The 27,411-nt window shown below is 46.2% G+C and overlaps 1 protein-coding gene across 1 annotated transcript in view; it reads right to left on the bottom strand.

The window, feature by feature from the left end:
• Positions 1-27,411, bottom strand: part of BSN (bassoon presynaptic cytomatrix protein) — a 106,249-nt gene that overhangs the window by 53,940 nt on the left and 24,898 nt on the right. The window contains exon 3 of the mRNA XM_064454145.1: positions 1,219-2,001. Within this exon, the coding sequence (XP_064310215.1) occupies positions 1,219-2,001 (783 nt within the window). The remainder of the gene's footprint in view (positions 1-1,218; positions 2,002-27,411) is intronic.

Genomic DNA, 27,411 nt, shown 5'->3' with positions numbered 1-27,411 from the left:
AAATTACTGGGCATAATTGAAACTGCAGGGAGGAGCTAGGGACATAAAATGTAATTATCTGCCATGGAATGGAGCCAAGATTAGCAATTCTACTTCTTGTCATTTAAAGTTCCCATTCACTTTTCCATATGCTGATTATATCAGTTTTGTGTCTTACTGGCTGCGAGATGCAGCGCTTCCAGAAGAAAGCCCTGGGCATCCTCTCATAACAGCCTCAAATCGCCTGTAGAGGAGGGAGTGGGGGTCTAGACTTTAACTGAGGTCTTCTCCAAGGGTCTGGAAGATCTCCCTCCCTAGCTAGCAAGGGGGGAGGAGGGAAGAGGATAATGCTCCAGCTAAGCCACAGTTGTACCACTCTCCTCTCCAGGTATCTGTGGCTAGAGTTGGCTAATGTGCCTTCTTGGTGCTTGGGAAGATGATCTGGGTAGGCATCACAATAATTCAGAGACCTCCTAGACTACAGCTGGTGAGACTGGATGGACCTTGGACCACCTCCACCCCCTCCTCTCCTTGCACTCCATCTCAGCAGGCTGCACGATCTGCAGCCAATTCATATCCAAATGGCACCATGGATGTCTCCACATCCATCCTCTGCTCATCCCACTCCCCTACCCTGCCTGCAGGCACAATGGCACAGGGCCCATGCCATCTGGAGAGGGCAGCAAACTCCAACTGGACATTCGATGCCCTGAGATGATTTGAAATCTTCTTGCTGAGGTCCTGCCACCTTCCTGCCCCGTACCATTTTCCTTGCATCCTCACCATCTGAGAATGCAGGAGCTGCAAGACATCCTTGACCAGTCTCCTCCCAAGTCTGGCCAAGGCATCCATCTACAGCACCAGTAGGAGGATGTGTGTTGGTGACTCTGGCACCTGCATGACCTACTTTTATTTCCTCTCCATGTCCACTGACTCCTTGGACACCTTTAGGGAGCAGTGGGCACTGCTGAAGGTGCCCTGAACAATGGCCAGCCCTTGCTCTGCTCCTCACATGAAACCAGCATGAAATCAGTGTACACGTATGAAATTCATGCCTTTGTCAAGAGGTGGAGGACCATATCCTCCAACCCTGGGGCTTCCGCTAGGAGAGACCTTGTTTCAGGAGCTTCTTAAAGGCTTTTTTAAATCTTTGAAAGAAAATGCACCATCTTTTCTCCATTTTAAGTGAGAGCACCAAGCCTCAGCTTGGAAAGCGCCCACCCCTGCCAACCCCCTTACCTCTATCAGGTGAGGGGTGGGGTTGAAGCCACACATGTTGCAGACCTGCTGCCGGCAGGTTGTGCAGGTGTTGTAGTTGGGGGGCTCGCCAGAGCCCACATTGATCTCCGCCTTGCAGAGGGGGCATGAGACTCTTGCTTTCGGCACTTCCTTTGGCTTGACACCCTGCTCCGGCTTGCCCAGCTTTGTGGCCAGTGCAGCACCAGCCTGGCACTGTGCCCCTGGGGCCTTGGGACCAGCTTCTTTGCTGGCATCACTGAAGACGATTTTTGGAGGCACTTTGCCAGGAGATGGCTGGCTTGGAGGGGGGGCCTCTGGCTGGACAGACATGAGTGTGCTTGCCTGGGTCAGAAGGGATGCCCCAAAGCCAAAGAGCTTCCCTGTGAGGCCCTCCTGGGGCTGCTCTTGTGGTCCAGCCCCAGGGGTTGGGGCAGCAGGCTTTGCCCCTCCATCTCCTGTTGTCTTTCTCTGCTCAGAGGAGGAAGGCTTAGCTTGCTGATGCTGCGGGGAGGACCTGGCTGCCTCCTGAGATTTTGGCTGGCCTTGGCCATGTGGTTCCCTCTGCGGCATCATGGGGTGAGGTTTGGGTGGCTCAGGCAGCAGGGCACGGGCAGCCAGCAGGGACTTATCCACACCTGGGGGTGGTGGGTGCTTGGCCGGAGAGTGGGAGAGGGATGGCGAAGGAGTGTGCAGCTGCTGCTGGCTTTTGGAGCGAGGAGCGGTGGTCATGTCCATCCCCAGCGCCCGCTGCATCTGGCAGTTCAAGCACAACCATTCCTTCACCTGTGAGACAAGGAGACAACATGGGCAGTGAGCAGTGCCCGCAGCCCCAGCACACCCTTGGGTTTTCCTAAACAAACCCTATGTAGCTAGAGGAACAAGGCATCAACCCCCAGAAAACATTTTGGTACCATATTCTTCACGGAAGTATCTTTCAGTCACGGCAATCAAACTCCATCTGTCACAGGTACCCACAGCACAACATGCCAGTGCAAAAGCAAGCTTTAATTAGCATTGGTTTGCTTCCAAGGCTTCTGCTATAAAGCTCCTACTAGCCACAAGGCTCTGCCTGCAGGCAGCGCATTTCATGCCTGTCCTGCGGGAGAGGGGTTTTTCCAAGCGTTCCCAGCCCCACCGCCTCCCTAAAGCCCATTTTTTTTCCTCCTGCCTGGGGACCAGAGCTAGAAAACAGCCAGGGCACCTCAGAGAGAAGCAGAGGGCTGGCAGGAGGTCCAGCATAGCTATACAGAGGGATGCTGCTATAATGCACATGTACGATTGCAATGCTCCCCAACACTAGCACACTGCCCACTGGTGCTGGGTACCTCCCTGGGGGAAAAGCCACCATGACATGCCCGATGCTTCCCCACGGCCAGCAGACATGGCTTTTTTGGACTCAGTGCAGCAGTTGTGATATCCCACCCAAAAACTTGGTGCTGCAGCCCGTAAGGAACAGCAGGGAGTGGGTTCTCCACGTGTGATGTATCTGCGCTGCAAAGCACTGACTGGGGAGTAAACAGTTAATTTTCCACTCTCACCATGATGAGCTTTTGGATGCAAATGAAACTACAATGCTCCCTGGCTAAGTGGTGATAAATGAAAGACTTCCCCCCCTTGAGACACATTCCCTGGGATACACTAATGTCTGAATTAAGTTAATTAAAGAGGTCATATGAAAGCTGTGAGCCTTCCCATATGAGGAATGCTGAGGTTGCTCAGCGGCTGTGCAAATATTAATATATAGCACAGTCAGCATAACTAAGGTGGCAAAAAGGACCAAAGCATTCCCCAAAAAACAGAGCAGCATCCAGGACAAGTGGACCCAGAGCCCGGCATGGGGTGCTGCATGCACAGCACCTGACAGCTCCCAGCCCCTCATGCTCTCCTGGGGCTGGAAGTCCCACAGGCCAGAACACACCACATGAGATGCAGATTTCCTGCCTTTAATTTCAAGAGCTGACTCCTCATCCCAGTGTTTTGGACCACCTCTAAGGCTTAATCCCTGCTGCAGACACATTAACCACCCCATCACCTCTCCCAGCCCCATGTCTTCAGGTCTGTATGGCCTTTTGGTCCTCCAGGTGGAGGCACAGATGCTGCACAACTGATTCATAACGTGGCTACAGGGGTTTTCCCCACTACACTCTAACCACAGGCATGTTTTAACCTTTTTGTGCTCACAGGACCTGCCTGCGGAGATGCAGTTGGATGTTTTGGCAGGTCCTGTGACAGGACAGGACTATGGGTCCCCTAGATGGGAGGCAGATGTGCCCTGAACCCCTCCTTACGGGTCCCCTCCCCAGGAGGACTCAAAGCCCAGCCTTCAAATAATAAACTTTTTAAAATAGAGGAAATTCAGATCAACTAGGAAAGATGGATTAATATTAAAGGGGGGGTACATGAACAAATCTCCACCTGACCACTATGCCCCTCTTCATCTCTCTACCGAGCACCTGGCTGGCTCACCGGGTTGCAGAGAGCTCTACGTTGCCTCTTAGTCTCCAGCAAAACTCTTCCTATTGCCTTACAATCCTGGTTGCATATCAACTCTGTGCTCTTCTCAGCCTTCACTGTGCTTGCTGAGCTCTCACGTCACTATACCCACCAGCCTCTGCTTGAGTATTTAACTCAGAGCCGAGTGAAAAGCAGCCTGAATTTTTCCCCAGCAATTGTGTTACATAGTTGTTTCTCCAAGCCATTCCAAATGAGCCACATTATATTTAGTTCCTGAAAATATTGCTTTAGTTTTTACGATTTCTTATGGTCTTGCTGTCTCTCTTCTGACATACAGAATTCCCCGTGTTATTTTTGCTTTCATATCCCCTGGAATTTCTTCCCACTATTCTATTTCAGGAGAGTGTCTCCTGAAATCCTGTCAGCTTTGCCCACCATCCCCAACCGCTCCGATTAAGAGAGAACCAATCCCTTCTATTCAGGTTTTCTCTTCCTGCAAAGTTTCCAGTATCCAAGAAACGCAAATCTCCCCTCTCTGTATAATCTCCTTACCCACACTTGAAGACCCTCTGGCAAGGTGGAAACTGGGGGAAGAGAAAATCTTCCCAGACTCACTGTCAGGGCTGTTTGCATCTAGATTTTAAGAGACCACAACCACAAGGTATATGGGAAAGGACACGCTCCACACTCCTGGTTTTGTATAGTCTGTATTTATTGTAGCCTGGCACAAGACTTAGCTTATTTTCCGGAATAGGAAAAATACTTTGCCACTCTTCTGCATAAAATTCCAAACAACCAAACAAATATTGAGGGATTTCAATTGATTGCCCTTGACTGTCTGCCAGTTTTAACGAAAAGCAAGTGCTGTTGGTGAATACCAAACAGCTCACAGCTCCAGCTTTGCTGGTTCACCCCCTCCCCACACCACATACAGTGCCTGCTTTGCCCCTGGCCAAGGCTTGTGCAGGAGATGGAGGGTATCATCCCTGGGTCCCGCAGCCATGCAAGCTGCATATGGCTCATGGACAAGCCCACCAGGATCTTCCTGAGCTCAGGGGCTGGGGAACAACATGATCATTGAAGATTTCTCTTTCCACAACAAACCTGGCTTATGCAACTGAGACAGAAAAAAGGCAGGGGCTTTCAGATGGGATAGAAACCATCAAATTGCTCTGATTGACTCGGTGAACAACTGCTGAGGAATGTCTGTCCCAAGGAGGAGAAAGCTGCAGGAAATAATACTATGGGGCTGCACGCCCCCAGAGAAAGCATTTGAAATGTAAATTGAGTTGGGATAATCACAAATTGCCTGACCAGTCTCTATTGATGCAACCGATGACACAACGTGTGTATTACACAGATCAAAAACAACTTAAAGGATCCTGGAGGGAAGATAGTAAAGAGAAAGGGCCAAGTCATCTTGCCAAAGATCCTTACCCCAAGAAACAGAAAGGATGATAGAAAAGCCTCAGCATAAATCTTTACTAATCCAACCCTTGAAAGTTCTGATTTGATGGAGTACCAGGCAAATAAGACATACATGAAATGGTGGACTACCCAGTTGGCTTGCATCACCGTCCTGTAGATGCTCCTCCTCTTGCCTGCAGACTCACCATGCAGGAGGAAGATGCTCAGAAAACAGTACAGAAACAGGAGCAAGAATATGAAAAGAATAATTTATCCTACTACTTCTTCATCACCACTAACAGTCTGGGTAACTAGCAAAATGAAATGTCTATCAGTGAGAAGAGAAAAACCCAAATTATTGAAAACTAGTTCCAGCTCACCTTGTGGGAATGCTGAAGTCACCGTTATACCCTAATACATGGGCAGGTAAAGCTGTGCTCTCTTGAATACCCTGAGACTGGCTGCTCAGAGCACGCTGCTCTCCTTCACCCCAGGAAATCTGACTAGGGGAAATACTGAAAAATACAAAGAAAACAGGGATGTAGATGACAGCTCTGAAACTAAACTGACTCCTCAAAGAAGAGCGAACAGGACAGCTGTAAGTGAAGGTGGCTGCTATGCAAATGGAGGGCACCATTAGAAATATAAAATCAGCAAATATCAGAGCTCAGCACACCAATGTCAACCAACTGAAATGAGAAGCTGTGAAGTGCTTAAACCATATGACAGCAAAGGAACTTCAGGATGAAGTCCCTTGGGGAGCACTAGGAAGGACCAGTCGAAGGCAATAGGGACAAAGGCCAACCTAGAGAGGACAGAGGTCCATCACTGGGTGGAGATGGTAAAGCTGTTAATGAGACTGACACAGCAGAAGTGCTGTAATTACTGTCACTGAACATTTGGTAAGAAGCAGGATAACACTCATTACGAGGATGAAGCATTTCCAACTTATTAGCAATTGAGAATAATATTCAACAACATCTACCGGCACCAGAAGATATTTAAATTTGGCAAATCTGAATAATTTTGCATCCAAGAGATCTAAGAGAGCTAAGAAAACTGCTCTATGCTGATGTTCATTCTCAAGAGAAGATTTTAGAAGACTGGAAGAGTCTTCTGCTTGAATATCCACGAAGGCAGAGGTATGGCCTGAAGTGGACAGCTATCCACACATCTATACAAGACAGAAGGGCAGTGCTGGATTCACAAAGCAGAGAACTGAAGGGCACACATATACACCAGTCAACATGGTTTTAGGGAAAATAGGTCATGGCAAGCAAACCTGATTTTATTCTCTGCACATTTGATATTAGTAATGCACAGAAGCAATAACCTTGATGTCCAAAAGGTGTTTTGACCTAGTAATGCATGACATGCTGACAAAAAAAGCACCATAAAACATGAATAATTAATATGCTGATTCCAGACTAGTTACCTGGCTGATGTGGGAAACAACAAGGATTCACTGCTGCTTAAGTATCTCACTGTGACTAACACCACTCACATGTGGCATATTTTGGTAAAACAATAAATATCAACAAGGATGAGTCTCTGCTGCCTGGCAAACCTGCACTTGCTCTGTGTGGGAAGCCTGGAGCTGGAGTGAGGAGTGGGTCACCCTCCTCTTCCAGCACCAAGGGAGTCCTTCCAGAGCCCACAACGGTTCCACACCGACATTTTAGGGAGATTAGTAAAACACTGTGGGAGATATAGACCGGATCTGTAAGAGTGATTCTAGGGATGCAGAAAATGTCTGAAGTGAGAGAGTTAAAGAGGTTGATCTTTTTCGTTTATCAAAGAGAAGATTAAGAAGTGACTTGATTACGATATAGTAGCACATTCAGGGGAAACAATATCAGGTACTAAAAGGTTCTTAATTAGGCAGAAAAAAAGGCATAAAAAGAACTAATGACTGGAAATGGAAGCCAACTACATTAAGCATCACTTTTAACAGCAGATGTTTCTAACCATTAAAGAAAATTATACACATGCTGTTGGGCTCAGCAGAAGACTTGGGGAGGTAAAGCTTGCAGGCCTTTCATCTATAGGGTATTTTATACACCTACTGATCTCAAAAGCTTTGAAAGTTTGAACCATCCCATCTTTACTGATATTTGGTATGTCTGCATCCAACAGCTGACCTGTCCCAGCCCCGCATGCAGTGCCTAACACAGCTGTGACCATTAGCCTTACCCTTCCCACTGCAGACCCTTCAACGTCCCAGACTATTCCCCTAACCCCTCTTCCCAAATCCTGCTGTTCCCTAATGTGCGGATGGGTCTGCAACCTGCAAACGCTTGTGGGGTCACCGCTGCCAGATGTGGCTTCCCCCTCTCGATGCCATCCTGCAGTTGTGAGCACTGACCATTTCCAAATCCCATTAGGAAAACTTTCAAATCAGCACTTCCTTAAAAAAAATGTAGGCAGCAATATATACAGCACATGCTGGCTGTGCTCAGGGCAGATTTAAACACCGATAAGAATTATAGATGGGCACATGCATGGTGGGCCAGATACTGCCCCTCTGCAAAGGGGCGCAGTACAGGACAGCAGTCGTTTGCACAGGTACGTACAGGTGACCAAAAAGCATCCCTGTGCATTGCAGCTTACCAATTCCTCTAGAAAAGCACCCAGTTAAAAATTATCTGAAACAACAGAGACAGCTTGAGTTTATAAGGCTTCTAAAGTTATTGTAACACCACCTATTTTAGGAAACTATGTGGAAACAGCCTGTCCCCTGGATTTGTTACTAGGAGATGCAAGGCAGCGCTGGTAATGTGCAGGTTGTTTTGTTCTCCTGAGGTATGACAATACAGCCCTAAGAGTGTCCTAAGTATAGAGTTCAGCCTTTGCTGTAGATGGGAGAAGATTTAAAATGAGCTATAAGCAGAAAGACTTGTAATTGAACATCAGAGATCTCTTCAAGCCAAAATTTAGGATTATAATAAAGAATAATTCTGTCTTTGCTGAGGTTTGGTTATTTTTGACCATTTGGAGGTCACCCAGGATGCTATCCTATTACATAAAAATAATAAACCCAAAAAGAATGGGAGAGCATTCAATGCCCCATTTAAGACTTTGGAGAGTTGAGACTGAACAGTTCCTCACCAGCTCTACTCATTTACACCACCTCACTGCAGCCAAAGCTATCTGACCTTGCTAGCTATATGACCTTGTACCAGAGAAGGCCGTTGGCCACTTCAGGAGCACAACCCATCTGACTTGCTTTAATTTATTATTTTAGGCTGGGAAGAACAGCTCCCAAGTCATCTCAAGTCAAGCATGGTCAATCCCACCCAATGTTGACCACTTTGAACAGGATGGAGCAAAGGAGCTTTGTTCAGCAGAAGATACAACCCATGCTCCTCCTCTGGCATAAGACAACAGAACGCACACCTAGTTGAAAAACAAGAAGCCAAGTTAATGGGAAATCAGAGGAGAAAAGGATTGTGGGTTTTCTCCAAGTTGCCCAACACATGCGTATTTAATAGTCTACAAAACTGGGAATTCTGAAAAAAAACACAAATCAAAACAAAACATATTTGGGAAGTGCAAGACAGCAAGCCTTTGGCACGAGCTCTTTGACTCCGAGAGCCCCAAGGAGGATTCCGCCCCAGAGCCACCATTCATGAAGCCAACTCCCAGTAGATGCACCCCAGTGCCAGGGTCACAGCTCCCTCCGCTGCCTTTCACAGGCATCAGTACAGCCAGAACTAGATGAGTATAAAAATAAGCATGGCTGGAACTGGGTAATGAAGGTACTGCATTAATCAGGCTAATAGGGAGGGCTCAACGCCAAGGATTGCTGACTGGATGAAGGCAGCCTTCATTAATGGGTGCTACTGGCTTATCCTGGAAGAACACTGCAACAGCCTGGCCTCTCCCTAGAGCTGTGAATGCTGCCAGTGACCTGCCTGAGGGTGTCCTTACGTGCCTTCAATTCATCAGCTCTGCCTGCAGATAAAGAGCCGTCATCTTGTGAAATCAGCCAGTCAGCGAAACATCCCTTCCCCTCCATGCCTACCGGATCTGCTCTAAAGGAGCTCTCTGGGGGGCATGTCTTGCATTTTATATTGTCACACTTAAATCTGCTGAAGCCATGTACCCTGCAATTAAAGCAACATCCTGATCCAAGAGAAGAGGCAGTGCTAGAAGGCAGCCCTCAGCTAGAGAATAGAGAAAACAGCAAGCTGTGACAGGGAGCTGGGACACTGCAACGAAGGCAGGAGGCAGGAATGGCTGTAGGAGAGCAGGGAAAGCTCAGCAAATCCTGGAAGACCTGCCAATGCATGAAAAAAGCTGAAGGTACCACGTGGAGAAGGCTTCTGACACCACCTCAGACTGGCTGGTTGAACATATGACAAATACAAATATATGCCTTATTCTGTAGTTTGGGGTTTGTTTTTTAAAGCAGGACTATTGCTGATTTCTCCTATGGCAATGCAGGGACAGCTTGCCACAAAGCTCACACAGTGAGGGCAGGAAAAGCAGCCCCTGTTTGGATCAGTGCACAGCCTGCATGCAAATGAAATGAGAAGCCTGCAAAGCATCCCACGGGAGGCTGCAATGTGGTGTACAAGCCAGGGTCTGATCTTGGGTGAACAGATAACATCGGGAGATGAAGTCTCCTAGGGAACCTCTGGAGGGCCAGGAGCAGCCCAGGGTGCAGGAGCTTTCATGTGTACCTGGCCAGGCTGTATGTCAAGACATCACCAAAATTCACATGTGCATCCAGGTGGAGAGGAGGTGGATGCAAACACACAGGCAGTGTGGGCTGAAGCTTCCTGGTCCAAATCTAAAGCAGTTTGAGGAGGACCCAGGGCTCCAGAGGGACTGTGTAATTAGGAGTGTTTCGGCACTTAACTGACAGGGGAGTTGGTCGCTGAGGCAATTCTGACAAAGGCCACCTTATGTTCATCTTTATCTTCAAACACCTCAATACAAATAAATTCTAGTCCTTGGCACTCCCGCCCAGAAGGGGAAGTCACCAAAGCCATCAGTAATCATCCTACTAATGCTTGCCAGAAAATAATCAACTTGCTTGCTTGCTGGCAAGCAAGAGGAACCAACCCCCAAACTCCTTCACTGCAAGCAACAGATGGTTAACCACGTTTGTTCAGAGAATCGAGCTGTGGAATAAGACCGTGCCATTTCATCCTATTAGTCACTTCTTAAACAGTTTCCTTTTCCCTAGTTAGCACTCCCTGAACTAACCAAAGGCTGCTAGAGCAAGTCTTCTCTCCCCAAAGGACATCAGGAGGCACTAACCCACATGAGGCTCTGCAGATCCTCTGGGTTTTAAAGGCAACCTCCAGCTCCTGTGCCTCGCTGTTCAGATGATCTTTACCCACACCATGCAGCCACCAACACAAAGATGAAGCAAACGTTCAAAGAAAATAACTGCACGCTGCAGAGCTTTGCAACTAACCTTGATCTGCCATCACATGCAGGACAGTGCTCCCCCAGTAGCATCCCCCATGGCTAAGGTGCTGATCGAGTTGCTAGCACCTCAGGAAGCACAAGCATCCCCTTCTTCACCACTTGCCCTTGCTGGTAGAGGGAAATGGATGAGCAGGAGGAAACCTTTCCAGCACCAGACCCAGCACTGCTCCTCCGCTCCCTCTAGAGCATGGGTCCCATTCCCGCCCCCGCCCAAGCAAGGCACTGCCTAGCTAAGCACGCCAGCAGTGCCACTGCCCAAGGCAAAGGGACAAGTCCTTCCAGTTCATTAGGGAAGGTTTCTTGTGCAATTTGCTGCCTCACTAGCTCCTGTTTAGACAGCCTTTGTTCCCTGTCCACAGGAGTGCATGAAAAGTTTGAATGTCTGTACACGCTCAGAGGATGCTGAACCCTGCACTTGGTCAGGGAGGATGGCAAAGAGCTCACCCCAGGTTTTAACCTCTTGAGCTTTGCACGCCCCAGGTCCCCTCCTGCTCTATAATGCAGGACTTCCATGTGAGTCCTTTCGCTCAACGAAAGCCTAACAGCTTGCTTTGCCTTTTTCTGCTGCTGCTCCCATACCCTGCTGCCAGCTAAAGGACGGATGTCCAAAGTAACAGGAGCCTCCAGTCCTGCTCACTTACTGCCTTCTGCAGAACTAAAATAGCAGCCTGGGAGGGAGCAGGGGAGCTCAAAGCTTTCAGTTCACCAGTACCTCCTGCCCAAAGCAAAGAAATATATGAGGCCATGGGGTTCCTCTGGGTGCAAAGTGGCGACCACATACAGCAGTGATGCAATTCATAGCTATAATGCTATAAAGGGCATAGGCTGCTCTCAATAGACTTAACAGATTAAGTTAAAAGCACCCCAGTTTCCTATTAGTAACAGAATAAAATCATCATTCATTTACTGCATGGCTCCACATGTATTCAGTTATGAGTGGGCCCTGTTGCAGCTTTGCCCATGAGTTTCTGGCTCCTTTGGGAATCCTCCTGGACAGTTACAGTAATAGAAGATAATGGCTGTAGCTCAGGGACTAAACTAAACATGCTTGAATATTTGAAGGTCCTTTTATACCTCAAACTTTATTACTTTGGCAGCATCAACATCAGAATATGGCACAGCAGCAGTCAAGGTGGAGAGGATAATGATCCTGTGACCCAGTAGAAAACGTTCGGGACAGAAGTTTTTAAACTGTAATGACAATGCTGCCACTGATGTAAATAACCCAAAGCACTGTCAGAGACAGGTCACAGACCAGGTGTTATGGCCTCATGTTTTCTCCAGACTGAAGGACCCAAGTTAGGTCTCATTTATCCTGGGCCAATTTCTATTCATGAGTAAAGCTGCTGGAATGAACAACTTCTGCAAATGAACATATTGATGCATCAAAGTAGAATATATTTTCTGTATTTTTTTAATTATTCTAGATTAAATATTTAATAAATGATCTTGTAGAATTTAAGGCCTGAAGATAGACAAGCCATTGCACTATCTTTTTACATACCTAAACAGAATTATTTGCTCAATTATTCCAGACAAACACGATAAGGTCCATGCCATTAATAATTTATAATCCAGCCAACCACACAATCTATGAAACACAAATCTATGGCTGCAGCAGAGGAAAAGTGAGTGGATGCCATGATCCTGAGACACCCCGGCGTGGCCACCAAACATTGGCCAAAGGAGCAATAGCATAAGCTGCCCAAGGCAGGTCTGATCTTGCTTGAAATCACTCAGCCTGTATCTTTATTTGGGTTATTGTGCTGCTCAGATGATGCAAATATTCAAAAAATTAAATAGGCACAAAGGTCAGATGTGCACCTGGGAGGAGACAGGCACAGTACATCCCCCCTTCTGTCCATGGTCTGGACTGTGCTGGGACAGCCCTCAGGAGATGGCTGTACTGGTTTCTTCAGGAATTCCCTTAGACGATCACCATGGAGCTTAAAAGCCACAGTGAAGCTCAACAGGACACAGTGCACTGGAGGATGGAGGCCTGCAGGGGCTATCACAAGGGATGGCACTCATAACCCCATGGAGGAAGCAGGTGAAAGGACTGCTGGGGGAATGAAAGAACCTGTCCAGCCAGGACTCACCACACTTGGATAGGAGAGACCTGAGAGAACTGGAAGGTGTCCAGAAGGAGGATTAATCCTAAACCCATGACAAAGCCATCATCAGGCAGCCCCCTTTCCATGCAAAGGAGTAATGAACCACAGCACTGAGCACTGCCCTGGGAAAACTGTTGTAACAACCTCACATCAATGGGTAGGCGGGGCAGGTACCACCTCCAGGCTCCAGCAACCCTGAACAAATGCAGAAGGCTTTCCCACAGGGCTTGGGGCCCTGTCATAAACCTTGAACAAATTTATGACGCTCCAAGAAGCAGATGAGAGGCACTGTGTGGGTTTCCTCTAGCCTGGGCACCCAGCACTGCCTTTCCCTGCCCTACTCCCTGCTTTTTCTAATAGATGCTCCTGTGTCTGAATTTTATTTACACTGCTGTTTCATTCCAACAAACCCATACTAAAGGCTCCAGGATTTTACCCTGATGTCCTGCAGCAGGAAGAAGAGAGGGCTGTAGGGGCCTCTGAAAAGTTTTGGCTGTCTTCTGCCCCCAGGTGGGATCAAGCAAGCCTGCGTCGCTGCTGACAGATGTTTGCCTAACTTGGTCTTTAAAACTTCCCACTGGTTGTGGGTTTACTGGGTGGGCAGCAAGAGGAGGAATAAAGGGGCTTTGTCTTAACCATCCTTACTACTAGAAAATGTTCCCAAAATATTAACCTAAATCTTCCTTGCAGTCTAAGATCATTGCTTGCTGACCTACAGACCACAAAACATTGAACAGCAGCTATTTTATTCAGTAAAAACAGCCTGTGACCAGCTTCCCTGCTGAAGGCATCTGTCTGGCAGAACACGTCCCAGCACCAAGACAACGACGTGCTTGGAGGTGACTGTCCTCCACTGTTTCCTTACTGGAGGTGACTGGAGTCTCCTGGAGTTAACTGGCCGCCACCTTCATGCTGCAGAACCCTCTGTCCCCAGTGCTCCACTGCACCTTCATGGCCTTCAGACCCAATTAATGGATTTCTGCATTTCCAGGTACAGTTTCTGTGCCTTTTTAAGAGCTGCTCAGGCAGTGCTGGAGGACTGCATGCTATGAAAGGAGCTCAGCCTTGCAGGGACCCAACAAACCAGCCTACAGACCATCTGCCCCCAGACCCACTTTCCATCCCAGCTTCTTCTGAAGACACCCACTTGGGTGGCCCTGGCACCCGAAACAGGCTTAGAAGAATGGCCATAAACACCAGAAACAGTTTGTCCCATCACCAGCTACTTATTTTAATAAATTAGAATAGGATTTCTGTGTTGGAATTCCTATCCCCATCCAAAAGCTCATAAGTCACCATCTACTAAGTAAAATATACCAATTCTAACACAAAAGTCTGAAAACAATTAGAATTTGAACAGATACCTGTAAAGCCACATCCCTGTTAATGGGGTTTTTATAGTCATACACTCCTTAAGAAGGGGATACATAGTTGCAAACCAGTCTACAATAGCAATCAACCTATCTTAAAAAAAAAATGCTAATTGCAAAGCAAGATTAAAACTGGCCATTCAACTCATGATTTTTCGCTTGCTGAACTAAAGTCATTATTGCCATAGAGATCTAAACTGATACACCCCAGGAAGGTGCATAAACTCTTAATCAGAAAGAATCCTGCTATCCACAAGGCTGCCTCCTCTATCATCACCCAAGCCAACATATGAAGTTACCCAATTAGGGGAGCTCTCTGCTGCCCTCCTGACGGGGGGCTCAAAGGATCACCATGGAGCAACCTGCCTGGGACCCCTCACAGCCCAATTTCAAACCCTGGGCAAGCTTATAATGAAAGCTAGTTTCGTTCTGCTCAAATAAGGGGCCAAGTCCTTGATTGCAAAACTAGAAACCAGTACGGAAGAGAAAAGTCTCAGATAGAAATTTATCAGTTAAAAAAAATATTGCAGAAGCAAATCTTTCCTCCATCTTTTTGGGCTTCTTACCTTTTCTTTGAAAGATCTCCAAGTAGCAGCAGCTTTGGGTCAACACAAAACCCCCCAAAACAAAAAAAAACCCACCCAAAAAAACCCCAACCTACCATGCAAGAATTCTCTCACAAACACCATTTTTGCACAAACACACCACTGACAACTGCTATTTTAAGGCTGCCTTTAGCCCCTTATTGTCCCCTGACCACCTATTGCACCCCACAGCGCAAGGGGAGGGTCCCCCTTGCTGAGAGAGCACTCCCACTGCTGAGATACGGTAACATTTCTAGCACCAGTAGCTGCAAAGAGAAGACTGAAAGAGACATGGACAGATATTGGACACAGTGGTGCATGGAACCCCAAGCAATAAACACCTGAGAAATAAATCAGGTTGCTCATTTGAACAAATTATGTAAGAGCTCCTCGATAAGGACATCTGTCCATGCCATCGCAGCCAACAACTAAGCTTAATGTGTTTTATGTGTGTTTAATGAAGTCTCAAATTAACTTGTCAGGCAAAGAAAAAAAGGCTTCTTTTACTTGTTTGATGAAAGCATGACAGCTGTGACAGACAGCCATCTCCAGGCAGACATCCTATGCCTCTGGCAGGACATTTTTGAAAATGTGCACAACTTCTATAAAAGCATTTCTTAGTTAACCCTATAGCTCAATACATCATTTTTAGGTGCTGAATGCACCCAGCACCTCCAAGCTGCGTCCCCTCCACCAGTCCTGTCGCTGCCGCAGACAAGGAACACGTTGGACTAGGTGACAGGCAGTGCAAACTGCAGTGCTCAAGGAACTGCACCGCACCCATCCAGACAGAAAGGAAACTACAGAGGACAAACTGCACAGTTCAAGCTGATTTCACCCCTACTTTGATTTGCTCCAATGCCAATTAGAAACTGCTTTTGGACAGAAACAATAAATCTTGTCACCGCACCCCAGCCTCAAACCCAGGCGACTCAGGTGTAATTACCAGCCACCAGGACCCTCTCTGATCTGCAGAGCATTTCTCACAGGTGAGAAACCATGAGTGATTGCTGCCCCCTCCATGTTTGGGTGTTTGGCTTGAGAGGTCTTATTCCTGATTTTTGAGTGCTGTGCATCAAAACCTCCAGCTGAACAGTGGGAGCTGCACCGACTGTGAGCAATCAGTCCCAAACTGCCTTAAATTGTGCAGATCAGGGGTGGATTGGCCAGCAAGAGGGAAGCAGCAGAACTGTGCACCAGGAGGGGAAAACATTTTACAACCAAGTAAATACCACCTTCCCATAAGCTTTTATCTGCTCACAGCCTTGTCTGTTGGCATTAACTCCCATGCCTGGCTAGGCTGGCTCCTAGTGCTCTGCAGAGAAAGGAAAGGAGGAGAAGCAAGTCTGAACCATGGCATGCAGCAGGCATTGGCATGCAAAATGGCACACCATGCATGGCCTCATCACCTCAGCAACATGACCTCAGGGGATGTTGCTCATTGGTGTACAGTGACCCACTTGCACAGGGAGTGGGTCACATTGTGCTGAGACCTTTTCTTCCCAGGATGCAGGCTGGGTGGCATGGGGCAAGTGCCTGAATCGGAAGACATAGGAAAAGGGGCCAGCTGGAGAAGAAGGGGGACCTGGAGCAACAGCTTAAGCTGGCCAGAACCATCAGGAGAGGCAATGAAGCCTTCACTTTTTACAAAAAGTAACGTAGCATCCAATGGCAGCTCCTGGTTGGGGTGGCATGGCTTTGAGATCACTTAATGAAGTGGTGCTGGAGCTGTATGGAGCCCTCCAAATGACATGTCCTTCAAAACTGTCAGATCATGGCACTTTTCTGGGAAGACCTGTAAAAACTTCATGCCCAGTATTTGCATAAAACATTATTTCAACACGTCCCCCAGGCCTCAATAAGAATTTAGCATGTGGAATTAGTTATGGAAAACAATATTTCAGAAGTTGCTAAGGTTTTTTCTTCCTAATTCAATAAAGCGATAACGATTGTCTGCTGAGAGCAAGTAATGGGATCCCAGAAGCAGCTCAAAGACAGATGGCAGCAGCAGCATGCCTGTTTGGTGATATCTCTCAAAGCGCTCTCCAATTTGAAAGCCACAATCATATAATCTGGAAAATTAATACAGCAGGTCAGAACATAAGGTAGAGTTTGTAAAATACAATTTCAGGGCATTAGCTAGCCTGGCCCAGCATCTTAGTACTGAGTTGGGACCAAAAAAAAAAAATCAGGATTTGTACCCCAGTCTGCCAAAGGTCCCTTGGCCAGGTTGCTCAGGACTAGATGAAAGCAACATGTCTGGGTGCAAGGGCTCCATTTAACTGGGCTCCACCTTTTGGGGAGGACCCCTCCTCTGCCCCAGCACTGTCGGTCTTGCATTAGCATGCTGTGCTACATCAAACACCAGGGGTATTTGCTTTTGAGGCTCAAAAGGTTCTGCAGTATATGGAGTACACACTGCCCATTGCAGGCAAAACAGAGGCAGGTGTGCTCAAGGATAAGCCTTTCCTCACAATAAGTATACTCATTATTTCTGAGGAATCCAGAAATTCAGCTAATTCAACTCTTCCTCAGGTCCCCAGGGTAATTTTAGCACAGACCAATAGTTTTTAGCCAGATCTTTCCACTAGACCTAGTATTTTATCTGCTGGGCATCATACTCTTCACAGGGGAAGAAGCAGCAAGCAGTGTCTTCCAGGAGATCAGGAGAAACATGGGATGTCTCCTATGGAAGAAAGAAGATATGGTTCATCTGAGAGCACAGGAGGGGCTAAGCAGAATCAACGTGTGGCCCAGAGCCATGATGAAGCTGGTTTTGGAGGAACCCCACACCTGAGGAGTTACAGGGACATGGCCTTTCCAGCTTCACCCTCTGCCTATGTCTTTATGCATTGGGGTACTCTGCAATTACAAGAGAGGGGAAAAAAGCCCCAAAACTAAAATCCCAAGAGGAGTTCCCATTCCTAGAGTCAAGCCTAGCAGTGCCACCACTCTGGCATGCCTAGCTGGTTGCTGCACTATACGTATACCCCTATATGTTTGCATCCGTAGCAGGCTTTTAATAGGGAATGCTTGCTGAGCCCATATTTCTTGCAAAGTCAAGTTACATGCAGTGACAAGCTTGTTCGCTCTTTGGGGACAGGGCTTCAAATAGCTGCTCGCTTGTGGCAATTAAAACAGGCAGAGTGATGCCACTGACTCCGTTAGCCTGTGCTGTGACTGATGCAAGCACCGTCTGTAGTGCTCTGATAAGGATATTGGATGATTCAGAATAATCTAGGCTTTGCTGAACATATGAGCCTGAGTGTTTCTGCTTCTGTTTCCGTCTAACAGGAATGCTGTATCGTGCTCATTAAGAGGGGGAGAGGGCAGCTGGGGGTAGTTGGGCACCAAAATTCCTCTCCATAAGACTGATGGGCATCTCTGTCTTGCCCGCCACTTGGGTCTCTTCCATGGACGTCTGCAACCCAGGGGTCAGGCTAGTCTAACCACGTGGCTTGGACACAGCAAGGGGGTGACAGAGCAGGTAGGGAGAGAGCAAAAAGTCAACGTTAAGTCTTCTTCCCATCTTGAAGGACTTCCATGACCAGGCAGCAGGGCTGCTGCACAAGCAGTTGAGGCTCAATTAAGATGCAGGAGATGGGCACCAAAGTGGGCAGGGCAGGGGGCAAGGGAGGAAAGGGAGGGACACACTGGCCTTTCAGTCTTCAAAACTGACCTCCAGCTGGTTTAGTGCCATGTTATGTCCATGCCTTACCTCATCCTGACAAACCTTTAAACCCACAGACCTGCTGCATAGTCTACTCCCATCCCATTGAGACCACATCTTTCCCTATTGAGCCATTCCAAAAACTTGGCTTTGATTTCACCTGGAGCAGAAAGCCAAGCCAAAGGCATAGCCGATTTACAACATGAACCAAATCCAGAACTGAAACACCCCACCCTTTAGCTGTCCTTGATCAAAAGGTTTACTGCCTAGATAAAATGGCCTTTCAATAAGAGTTAAAATAACCAGTCTTCATAGTCCAATTAGCACCATATCCCCTCAGATAAGGGCTGCTCAGGAGCACGGCTGCACATTACCTCTCTGATACGAGGAGCTGGGTATACCAGGAGGGTGAGATCCAGGAGCAAGGCTGTACAAGCTTGAATTAAAAGTGGTGAGGAACACCTCGGCAGGCATGAACTGCTGTCTCAGGCTGTTTTCAGAAGTCTAATACTTTTCAGTCCACCACACTACATAAATGCCCTCTCAGTACCTAAACATGACCATGGCCAAGAGGCAGGGTTAGGAAGAAGCAAGCTGGTTTTCTGGTGATGAGAGCCCACACAGCTCTATAAATAGCATCAGTGATCAGCTAAAATTCAGGTCAAAAGAGATACTGCTGAGATGTCACCACCTTTGCCAAGCACTGCTATCTTTAAGGACCAAACGAACTTTGTACATCATTACCAGACAGGGTGGAAAGAGCCACATCAATGATGTCTCCTCCTGTGCTGCAGCTCGCCTGCCAGGCACCCCTCTGCTGCACTGGAGACATGACCCCCACGACAGCAATGTAGGGGATGCAGAGCAGATGCTAGCAGGGAGCCTCTGACACCTCCCATTATAACCACCCTGCTCTCTGCTGCTTGTAGAAAGATAGTAAATAGGAATTAATTCAGCTGGGATTAACTCAGTCCCTGCTGAGGCACTGAAAGCACTTGAAATTTCCTCCCAACTGCTCCCAAAGGCAGCACAGCATTTTACCACCGAGCTCACATTGCAATCAAAACTGTACAAGCGAGGGCTATAAAGTCCTGTGCAATCTCTGCTCTTTGGGATATTTTGTGTGCAGTGAGCGGGATCCAGAGCAGCACTTAACCATGTGTGAGGTTTCACGTGCTTGACCAGTAGCAAAACCTTGAGTAGCATCCACATGAGCAAAATAGCTCCACCCACCACCACAGGCTGTAAATGATCTTATTCCTCTGCCTGGGGATGTCCAGGGGAGGGAACTGAAAGCAAGTAGCAGACACAGCAAAGCTTTCAAATACACAGGGAGCCTCTGACTCGATACTCTGCTCTGCTTTGGAGAGCCTGACAGCTGCTTCTGATCCTCAGCTTGCTTTTCTTTTTAATGATAAAGTGATACACAAGCTGAGAGCTAGAGAAAAAACCACGTCTCATCCAAGCAAACAGCTTGCTGTAACTTAATGTACCAAGAGAAGGATGGCACAGGGTGGTGGTGGCTCAGCAAGTGTGGCGTACTGGGCTTGGTATTTATCAAGTGACAGAAGATGCCAAGAAGAAAGCAGGCCACTTCCCATCTCTCGGAAGTATTAATCTTTACTTGCTGTTGTTTTTATTGCCCTTTCCACCACAGCATCACTCCAGTGTGCAGAAAGCCACGTTCTCCCATCCCCTTCTGAACAATTTAACATGTCACTGCAGACCTTTGTGTGTCCCTGCAGTCAGATCCCTGCTGCCATGGCTCATTGGAGCCAGCCGTCAGCAGAGGGGAGGCACTGCAAGCAACACCAGTCCCATTAGTCACCGGGAACCATTTAGCCAAGATATTTTTTGACATTTTCTGCATGTGAATTTTGCATTATTTGAATCATCTACACAGAGCGCAGCAAAAGGTGGCATACTAGAAGGAACAGCCAGAATTACTCATGAGCTTTCTTTTTTGTTGTTGCCTCTAACTTGGATTGCAATCTGTCAAACAGACAAGTCACATGTCACTGCAGAGGGCTGGGAGAAAACCCTGCTTGGGCTGCAGCAGGGGCCAAAAAGGCAAAGGAGACATTTATATGTAGAAAGCCTCAGCAAGTACAAGTATTCTACTCTCCAGCTTTGTGTTAGTTGCTTTATGCAGTGCTAACCACTCCATTAAAAAAACATAGAGCAGAAATAAACAATAAAAAAAAAAAAAGAGTCCAAGCAAGAGATATCAGAAGCATCCTTCACTGCAACATGGCAGATACAGGATGAAATGAGGGCTGGGATACTTGGTGTAGGGATAAGGTGATTAAGAGGTGAAGGGCAATGGTGAGGAAGGGCTAAAATATGGGAAATGCACACACCCACACACAACCCACACACAACCCCCCCACCCCACCCACCCACACATCCACCCCCCTCACCCCCCAGGTGTGAGGTCCAGGGCAATAAATTCAAGGTTTCTATCAACATTTTCTCACCATTAAAAAAAATTACAGAATATTTGCTGCAATCACAGTGTATTTTTAGTGCCTTGCTTTTTTGTTGTGCTTACAGCACGAGGTGCTCTTGAAGAGATCTGTAGGGCTTCTTCAAGTGGGCACATCCCCAATGAGCGCTGGTCCCAGCCAGCCCATGCTGCAGACACTAATCCCAAGCACCAGAGATGGGAGCTGCCCCACAGTGGCAGACCAGGCCAAGCATCCTGGCCCAGGTAGGCGCTTCTCAGGGCAGATGCAGCCCAAATTGTTGCATCCTTATGAGAAGGCAGCAGCCATGATGAGCCCTGGTTCCTGCAAAGATCATCACACAAAGCACATACAGGTCCCTGCTGGCTGGTGCTCTGCTAACATACAAAGAACAAATTGGAATAAAACCTGATCCAATGGAAAGTTTCTCCCAGATCTGCAACATAATGCTAATCACAGGTTTATTTTTACAGCTATAGCATGAAGAAGGATGATCTCAAAAAAGAAATAATTCTGAAACAGGCAACTTGACTCAGCAACACAGGGGTCTTGCTGGATATAGGGTGCAACCTTACCGTGTACACCCGTAAAGAGCTGTCTAACATCACAGCAGCACATAAATCCTGCCTGCCCAAGGGCATTCTGGGTTTTGGTCTGATCACAGGAGGAAAAAAATATACTCCTGAACTTGCTGAAAGGTACACAGAAGGGAGGACTACTGCTTACACAGCCAGCCCTATAGCCTTACCTCCCCAGCTACCCACTCCTCTACCATGGCCACTACAAGCACAACACCTGGGAGATGCCATACCAGAGAAACACTGACTGTTAAATATTATCCCACTATAGGATCTGCTTTTTGAGATCCAGCATTTTTCAGACCCATCACCCATTCTTTAAGGGAAGGGGGAACTATAATCTCTAAATACAGCTTGGCGTTTCTGCACGAGCACAGTAACACATCTTCAAGATGCAGTGCTGCATGCATGCCAACAGCTGAGGCTGGAGGCTACTTCTCAGCCAGGAAAATAAATAGCTGGTGAGGTCCCAAGGGCAGGAGAAAACCTTGTTGGCTTTGCCATTCAGCAAAAGGATAGACCACATAAATGTAATCTCACAGCTCCTCCTCTGCCATCAGTCCTGTTGCAAAGAGATAAATCAAACTTGGAGCTGACGCACCCAGAGAAAACTTGGAAATTTAGGAGATGCCATGTCAGCATCACCTCACAGCTTCTCAGTGAAGAGCCAGGAAGGAGGACAGCTTTGGTTGTTTAAAAAGACAGAGAGAGACAGGGGAGATTAAATGTCTTGTAAAAATCATGTTTCATTATCTATTGGCAAGCAATATATTCACCCTTTTTTCATCCAGTTTTCCAGTGCTCACCCCTTAGTACCCCCCAAAGCTCACTGGTCAGGGACACAGTCCCAGAAATTGCCACATTGACATCCAGGAAGGATTGGGCAGCATGTCAGAGCACAACATACAGTAAAACGTGGCTTCAAGCCACATAAATTACAAAAACATAAATTACAGTCATGCTCCAACAACTTCAGGGCTACACAGACCACAAGGGATCTGCACCCAGCTACTCCCCACCACATCATTTCAGCATGTATTAGACCCCAGGGTTAAACCACTGAACCCCAATGGGAATTTTGCCCATGCTTACACAGCAGGCATCAGAGACCTGTAAATGTTTGGATGTTCAATGAATGACAGGCAGATGAGAGGGGTGAAAGGAAGAGATTGGGGATTTACTGCTATTAATAATGGCCACCATTTTAATGTAGAATTAATAACACCCCTGGCATCCCTAAGCAGAGCCTTTTGCTTGTCGGGCCACTGCACCAGTGGTCACTAGTCAAGCCAAAGCCTCTTGAAGCATAAATACTTCAGATTGGGCTTTTAATTTCACAAAACAGGCAGGTTTTATTGCAAGTCAGGCACTAACATGCTGCAAGGTATAAAATTGAGACAGTGAACCAAATGAGAAACAGGCTCTTAGGAAACCCTATATGAACCCCTTCACAATTTCTGTGACATTCAGGGGTTTGTTTTGGTTAGGGTTTTTTTGTTTTGTTTGTTTGTTTTAAGTAATTTGCTAAATGCATGAGGTGATGCTGCAGGCAGGCATCACTCATTCTGGCAAGAGCTGGGCTGGAGAAGGTTTTGGACCGAGGCTATCCCTCCAGCGCTGAGGAGCCCCTCTCCCCCTGCACGGCTTCTCATACCAGATGCTCTGCTGAGCACCTTGTCATTCCTCTGCTTTCCTTAATTTCTTCTTCTTTGCTCCACTTTACCTGAATTTTCTTACAGTATTGAGCAGAAAACCAGCAACTGGTATATTATGATAGGATAAATACAGCCCTATACTGTAAGTATACATTCATACTTATTCATAGTTATTTCATTCTCACCTCCTCAGCTGATGGTGTGCATTCCATTAATAAAATTTAAATATTTACCTAAAAACTTCAAATTATTTTTGTGGATATCTTCTCCTCCTGCTACAGATTTCTCAAGAGCTGCTGAGAGGTTTTCCTCTCCTGAAAAAACAACCGTGACCACTGTTTGGAAACCAACCAGCAAGTTTTTAATCGTCCCTGAGTCTTTTTACATTTCACTTGCCAAAGGTCCATTATCAAAGGTTGGCAATGATCTTACATGGCACGGAGCATGTAGGGAACAGATTTCTTTTGAAATATTTTAAATATTTCATATTACATTATATTCATAATGTAAAAAGTACAAATAATCTCTTTAGTCTTCTCAAGCAGAGCTAAAAACGTGGACCAGAACTGAAGTGTAACAAGTATTACCACTTCATATAGTTACAAATACAGCAAATACATTCAGAATGGCTTGGGGACAAAAGCAGGGACTTCAGAAAGAAAGTAATTTGGTGAAGAACATACATGTATAAATATGCTCCTTTTATTCAGGGTGAGGAAAAGATATCTATTGTGTGCATCTGAATACTTATGAAAACTGCATCTGACAAACAAGGTTTCAAATTGAAAAGAGCATAATGGCAACATAAGGAGGAACACAAAGGTTTTCTATAATGCCAAAGCAGTTCCAAGCAAACCTATTAGGCAGGCGGACATTTTGAGCTTCATTTCAGCACTAAATAAAGCACATATTTTAATGCTGTGCCACTGCTCTTGATTAAAATCAAAACCAAGTTCTAAATTTTTTCAGTTTAGCACTCAGGATGGGGAGGAAACGAATTAAAAGAAACCCCCAAAACTTTAAGAGAACACTGAAGAAGAAATTAATTTCTCAAATTAGCAATGTGCAATGGCACTTCAAAACCCCAGAAAAACAGAAAGAATGCCTGCAGGTCACTCTTTTTGATACCAAACAGAGCAAATCCAATCAGATGAACATGCTGCAGGATCAGCCAGGCAAAAGCCACAGAAGCAGCATTACAAAGTGAAAGATGTATAAAAAGATGATTTTCTAAACCTATTGTACTAGCTTGAAACCAAGCTATTCCCCCCCGCAGAGGAGATGACAGCCTTGCTGGTACGGTCCTGCAGAACAAGCTGTAAAAAAAAAAAAAAGAAAAAAACCTCAAAGACAACACAGAGGAAAACTAGAAAAAAGGTTTTAATGAGAAATTAAAAATCCTACTAGAACGTTAGAGCTGCAACATTGCATTCAAAATAGCACATCTCCGTTTAAAAGCCTATTTCCTACACAGACGTGTAAGCAAATTGTTAAATTTTACCATGCTATTTCATAACTTCTTGTCTTCAATTGTGCCATCGTAGCTTCCTGCTTCACATTTCCCCTTGCTTAAAATAACAGTCTATGACAAGAGCACTGACCTTCAGGAATAAGTGAATGAATGAGAAAAGTGGCACAACAGCATGCAACCAAATTGAAAATTATGACAGCAGTTATTTCGGAGCATGGAGATGAACAGAGGGAAGAATATGATTATCTACATGCAAAATATTGAGTCACACCGACAGCAGACAGGAACCTCTGTTTGCCCAGTCTTGTGAAACAAGAATGAGCTGGTGCTCAAAGGAGTAAAAAGACAGCAAATAAAAACCAAAAGAGATTTATTTTCATTTTTTGCTCAACAAGTGATCAACTCAAGATGCCATAAAGGCCTACTGCTTTGTCATGATAGAAATTCATTACTTGCCTTTAAGATAAAATGACCATCAAGCCACATGAAGAGGAATAAAATAAGATATCAGGCAAAGAAAAATAATTTTCCAAAGGAATGTATAAGCTTCTGAGCAGAAGGTATCCCCTAATTATCAGGCTGAGGTGTTTTGCTAGGAGGTAAAGTTAACCCTCCTCTGAAAAATCTGCTCTTGCTGCTTGTAAGTGGCAGGGTGGAACGTGATGGACTACAACTCATACACCAAGCCTGTTATTTTATTTATATATACAGAAAAGATATCTAAAAAAGCTATTTTATAATACATATATTTAAAATATTATATATGTATAAGAGACACATCAAGCTTATAGAAACCCCATGCTCTCTAAAGGGTTTCAGAAGTGAATGCACATGGCTGTTTTATGCCAGACAAGTACCAGAGTTCCCACCTCACCACACCTGCAGTTTCTGGCAGTCCCACAGACTGTGCAGGAGAGGATGTACCAAGTAAAACATAATTTTGTTTTCTTGGGTTTGGCTTTCTTAGGAAATGTGATATTTCCTCTGATTTAATCCTGCTAGAAAGTCTTGAAAGTGGAAAGAAAAGTTATCTACTGCAGCACAAAGTAGAAACATCAACTATTCACATGAAAATATATTCATAAGGAAATGCAAATGGAAAATGCAACCCCACAAATCCTCTCATTAGCAATACTGTGCAGCCGCCCACAGCACCTGCTGGGTTTGAGTGACCAGACTGGATGGATGTTTTGCCCTGTGAGGACGGTCAAGCAGTGAAGCATGTTGGACCGGCAGGTCCATCCTTGGGAGCTTCTGAGACCCAACTGGATAAAACCGGGAGCTTCCTCTCCTGATCTCTGCTTTGAGCAGAGGTTGGCCTAGGAGGCCTCTGGAGGTCCTTTCCAAGCCAGGTCCTACCATCAAGAAAAAGAGCAACCTCCAAGCTGCCTCCCACTAACCCTTTTTAATGCCACCAGACTGCTTCAGACACCTTTCTATGTGACTCTAGAATAGCAGCACAAGCGATTATGCTGAGGAAAACTAGTCACACTTCAACAAGGCAGTAACCATCATTGCTCCCCCAGCCAGCCCATCACACAGGCTGCCAACACTAGCTGCAAACAGCAATCTGGACTACTGTTTTCATCCTCCAGCTCCCTCAATGACCTACTTATAAGTCATAAGGGTGCTTGCTACTGAACTGTATATTAAACTCATAACAAACAAAAAACCCCCACATTGTTTTCATCCCAAGTTTGATTTTTTAGATTTGATGTTTAAAAATGCTCCACAGTCAATCACATTTCAGAGGGCATAGAGACATAGCGATGTTAAGAGATAGCCTAGAGATGCTAAGCAGAAACTCTGTGCATGCACACATTTTAACATGGGTATTTATAAGAGACACTCAGGGTAGAGGCCACTGCAGAAAGCTCTGGGGGCAAAGCAAAGGAGACAGGTCCAGGCTGACCAGAAACTGAGCAACTGGTGCATTTTTGTTTATTTGCTGTTTAACTGCTACTATTCAGTGTAGTTGGTCAACTTTCAATGCAATGCTTGGACAACAAAACAAGTGTTTAGCAAATAAATTTCAAGTGAAACAGAAGTGTGACCCATGGCATTTCCTTGCAGGAGACTGAATTTCCACCTCAGGGCCCCCTGTTAAGGTCTGAGACCTTATACTGATCTTCAGAGGGATAAGTACCTCTTTACAGGGGTACAAAAGCAGCAGCCAACTAATTATGTCTTGCTATACCAGGGGTATCAGCTACCCCAACTCTCCTTCCACTGTGAAAGGGATGGGAAGGCAGGAGTCTCTCAAACAACGGTGTTTAGAAACCACTATTTCTGGTGTCAGGAGCAAGCATTGCATGCTTAGCAGAAATGGCCACTGTCAATAAAACGTGGGTACCCAGGGGACTTCAGTGCCTAAATCCTGTTTTCTCACACACTGAAGTGGCACAGTGGCCTTCCCAAGCATGGCTTAAGGTTTCTGTTATTAAGCCTGAAAATAGGGATCCCCATGGTTTGCCTCTTAACAACTGGAAAAGTATCCACATCCCTTCTGTCATGGTTTTAACTGGGATAAAGTTAATTTTCTTCACTCTAGCTGGCATAGTGCTGTGCTCTGGACTTGGCATGAAAAAATGTTGAGATAACACACAGATGTTTGGGCTGTTGCTGGGTAGCGCTTGTACTAGTCAAGGACTTTTCTAGCTTCCCTGTGCTCTGCCGGGTGCACAAGAAGCCGGGAGGGGAGGGGGCACAGCTATGAGAGTGGATTCAAACTGACCAAAGGGATATTCCATACCATGTCACGTCATGCCCAGTATGTTAACTGGGAGGATCTGGCCAGGGGGAGGGAGGCAGCAATCACGGCACAGGGACAGGCAGCGTCAGTCGGCGGGTGGTAAGCGGCTGTATTGTTTGTGTTTCTGTGGGTTTTTTTCCCTTTTTTCCCCCCTTTCTTTACCATTTTATTATATTAACATTATTTTCATTATTATCATAATCATTATTATAGTTATTATTTTATTGTAAT

The sequence above is a fragment of the Phalacrocorax carbo genome, chromosome 6 (assembly GCF_963921805.1).
Source record: "Phalacrocorax carbo chromosome 6, bPhaCar2.1, whole genome shotgun sequence".
NCBI classification, from domain to species: Eukaryota; Metazoa; Chordata; class Aves; order Suliformes; family Phalacrocoracidae; genus Phalacrocorax; species Phalacrocorax carbo.
Note: the sequence above shows the minus strand (reverse complement) of the source record. Positions and strands in the feature narration are given on the sequence as shown.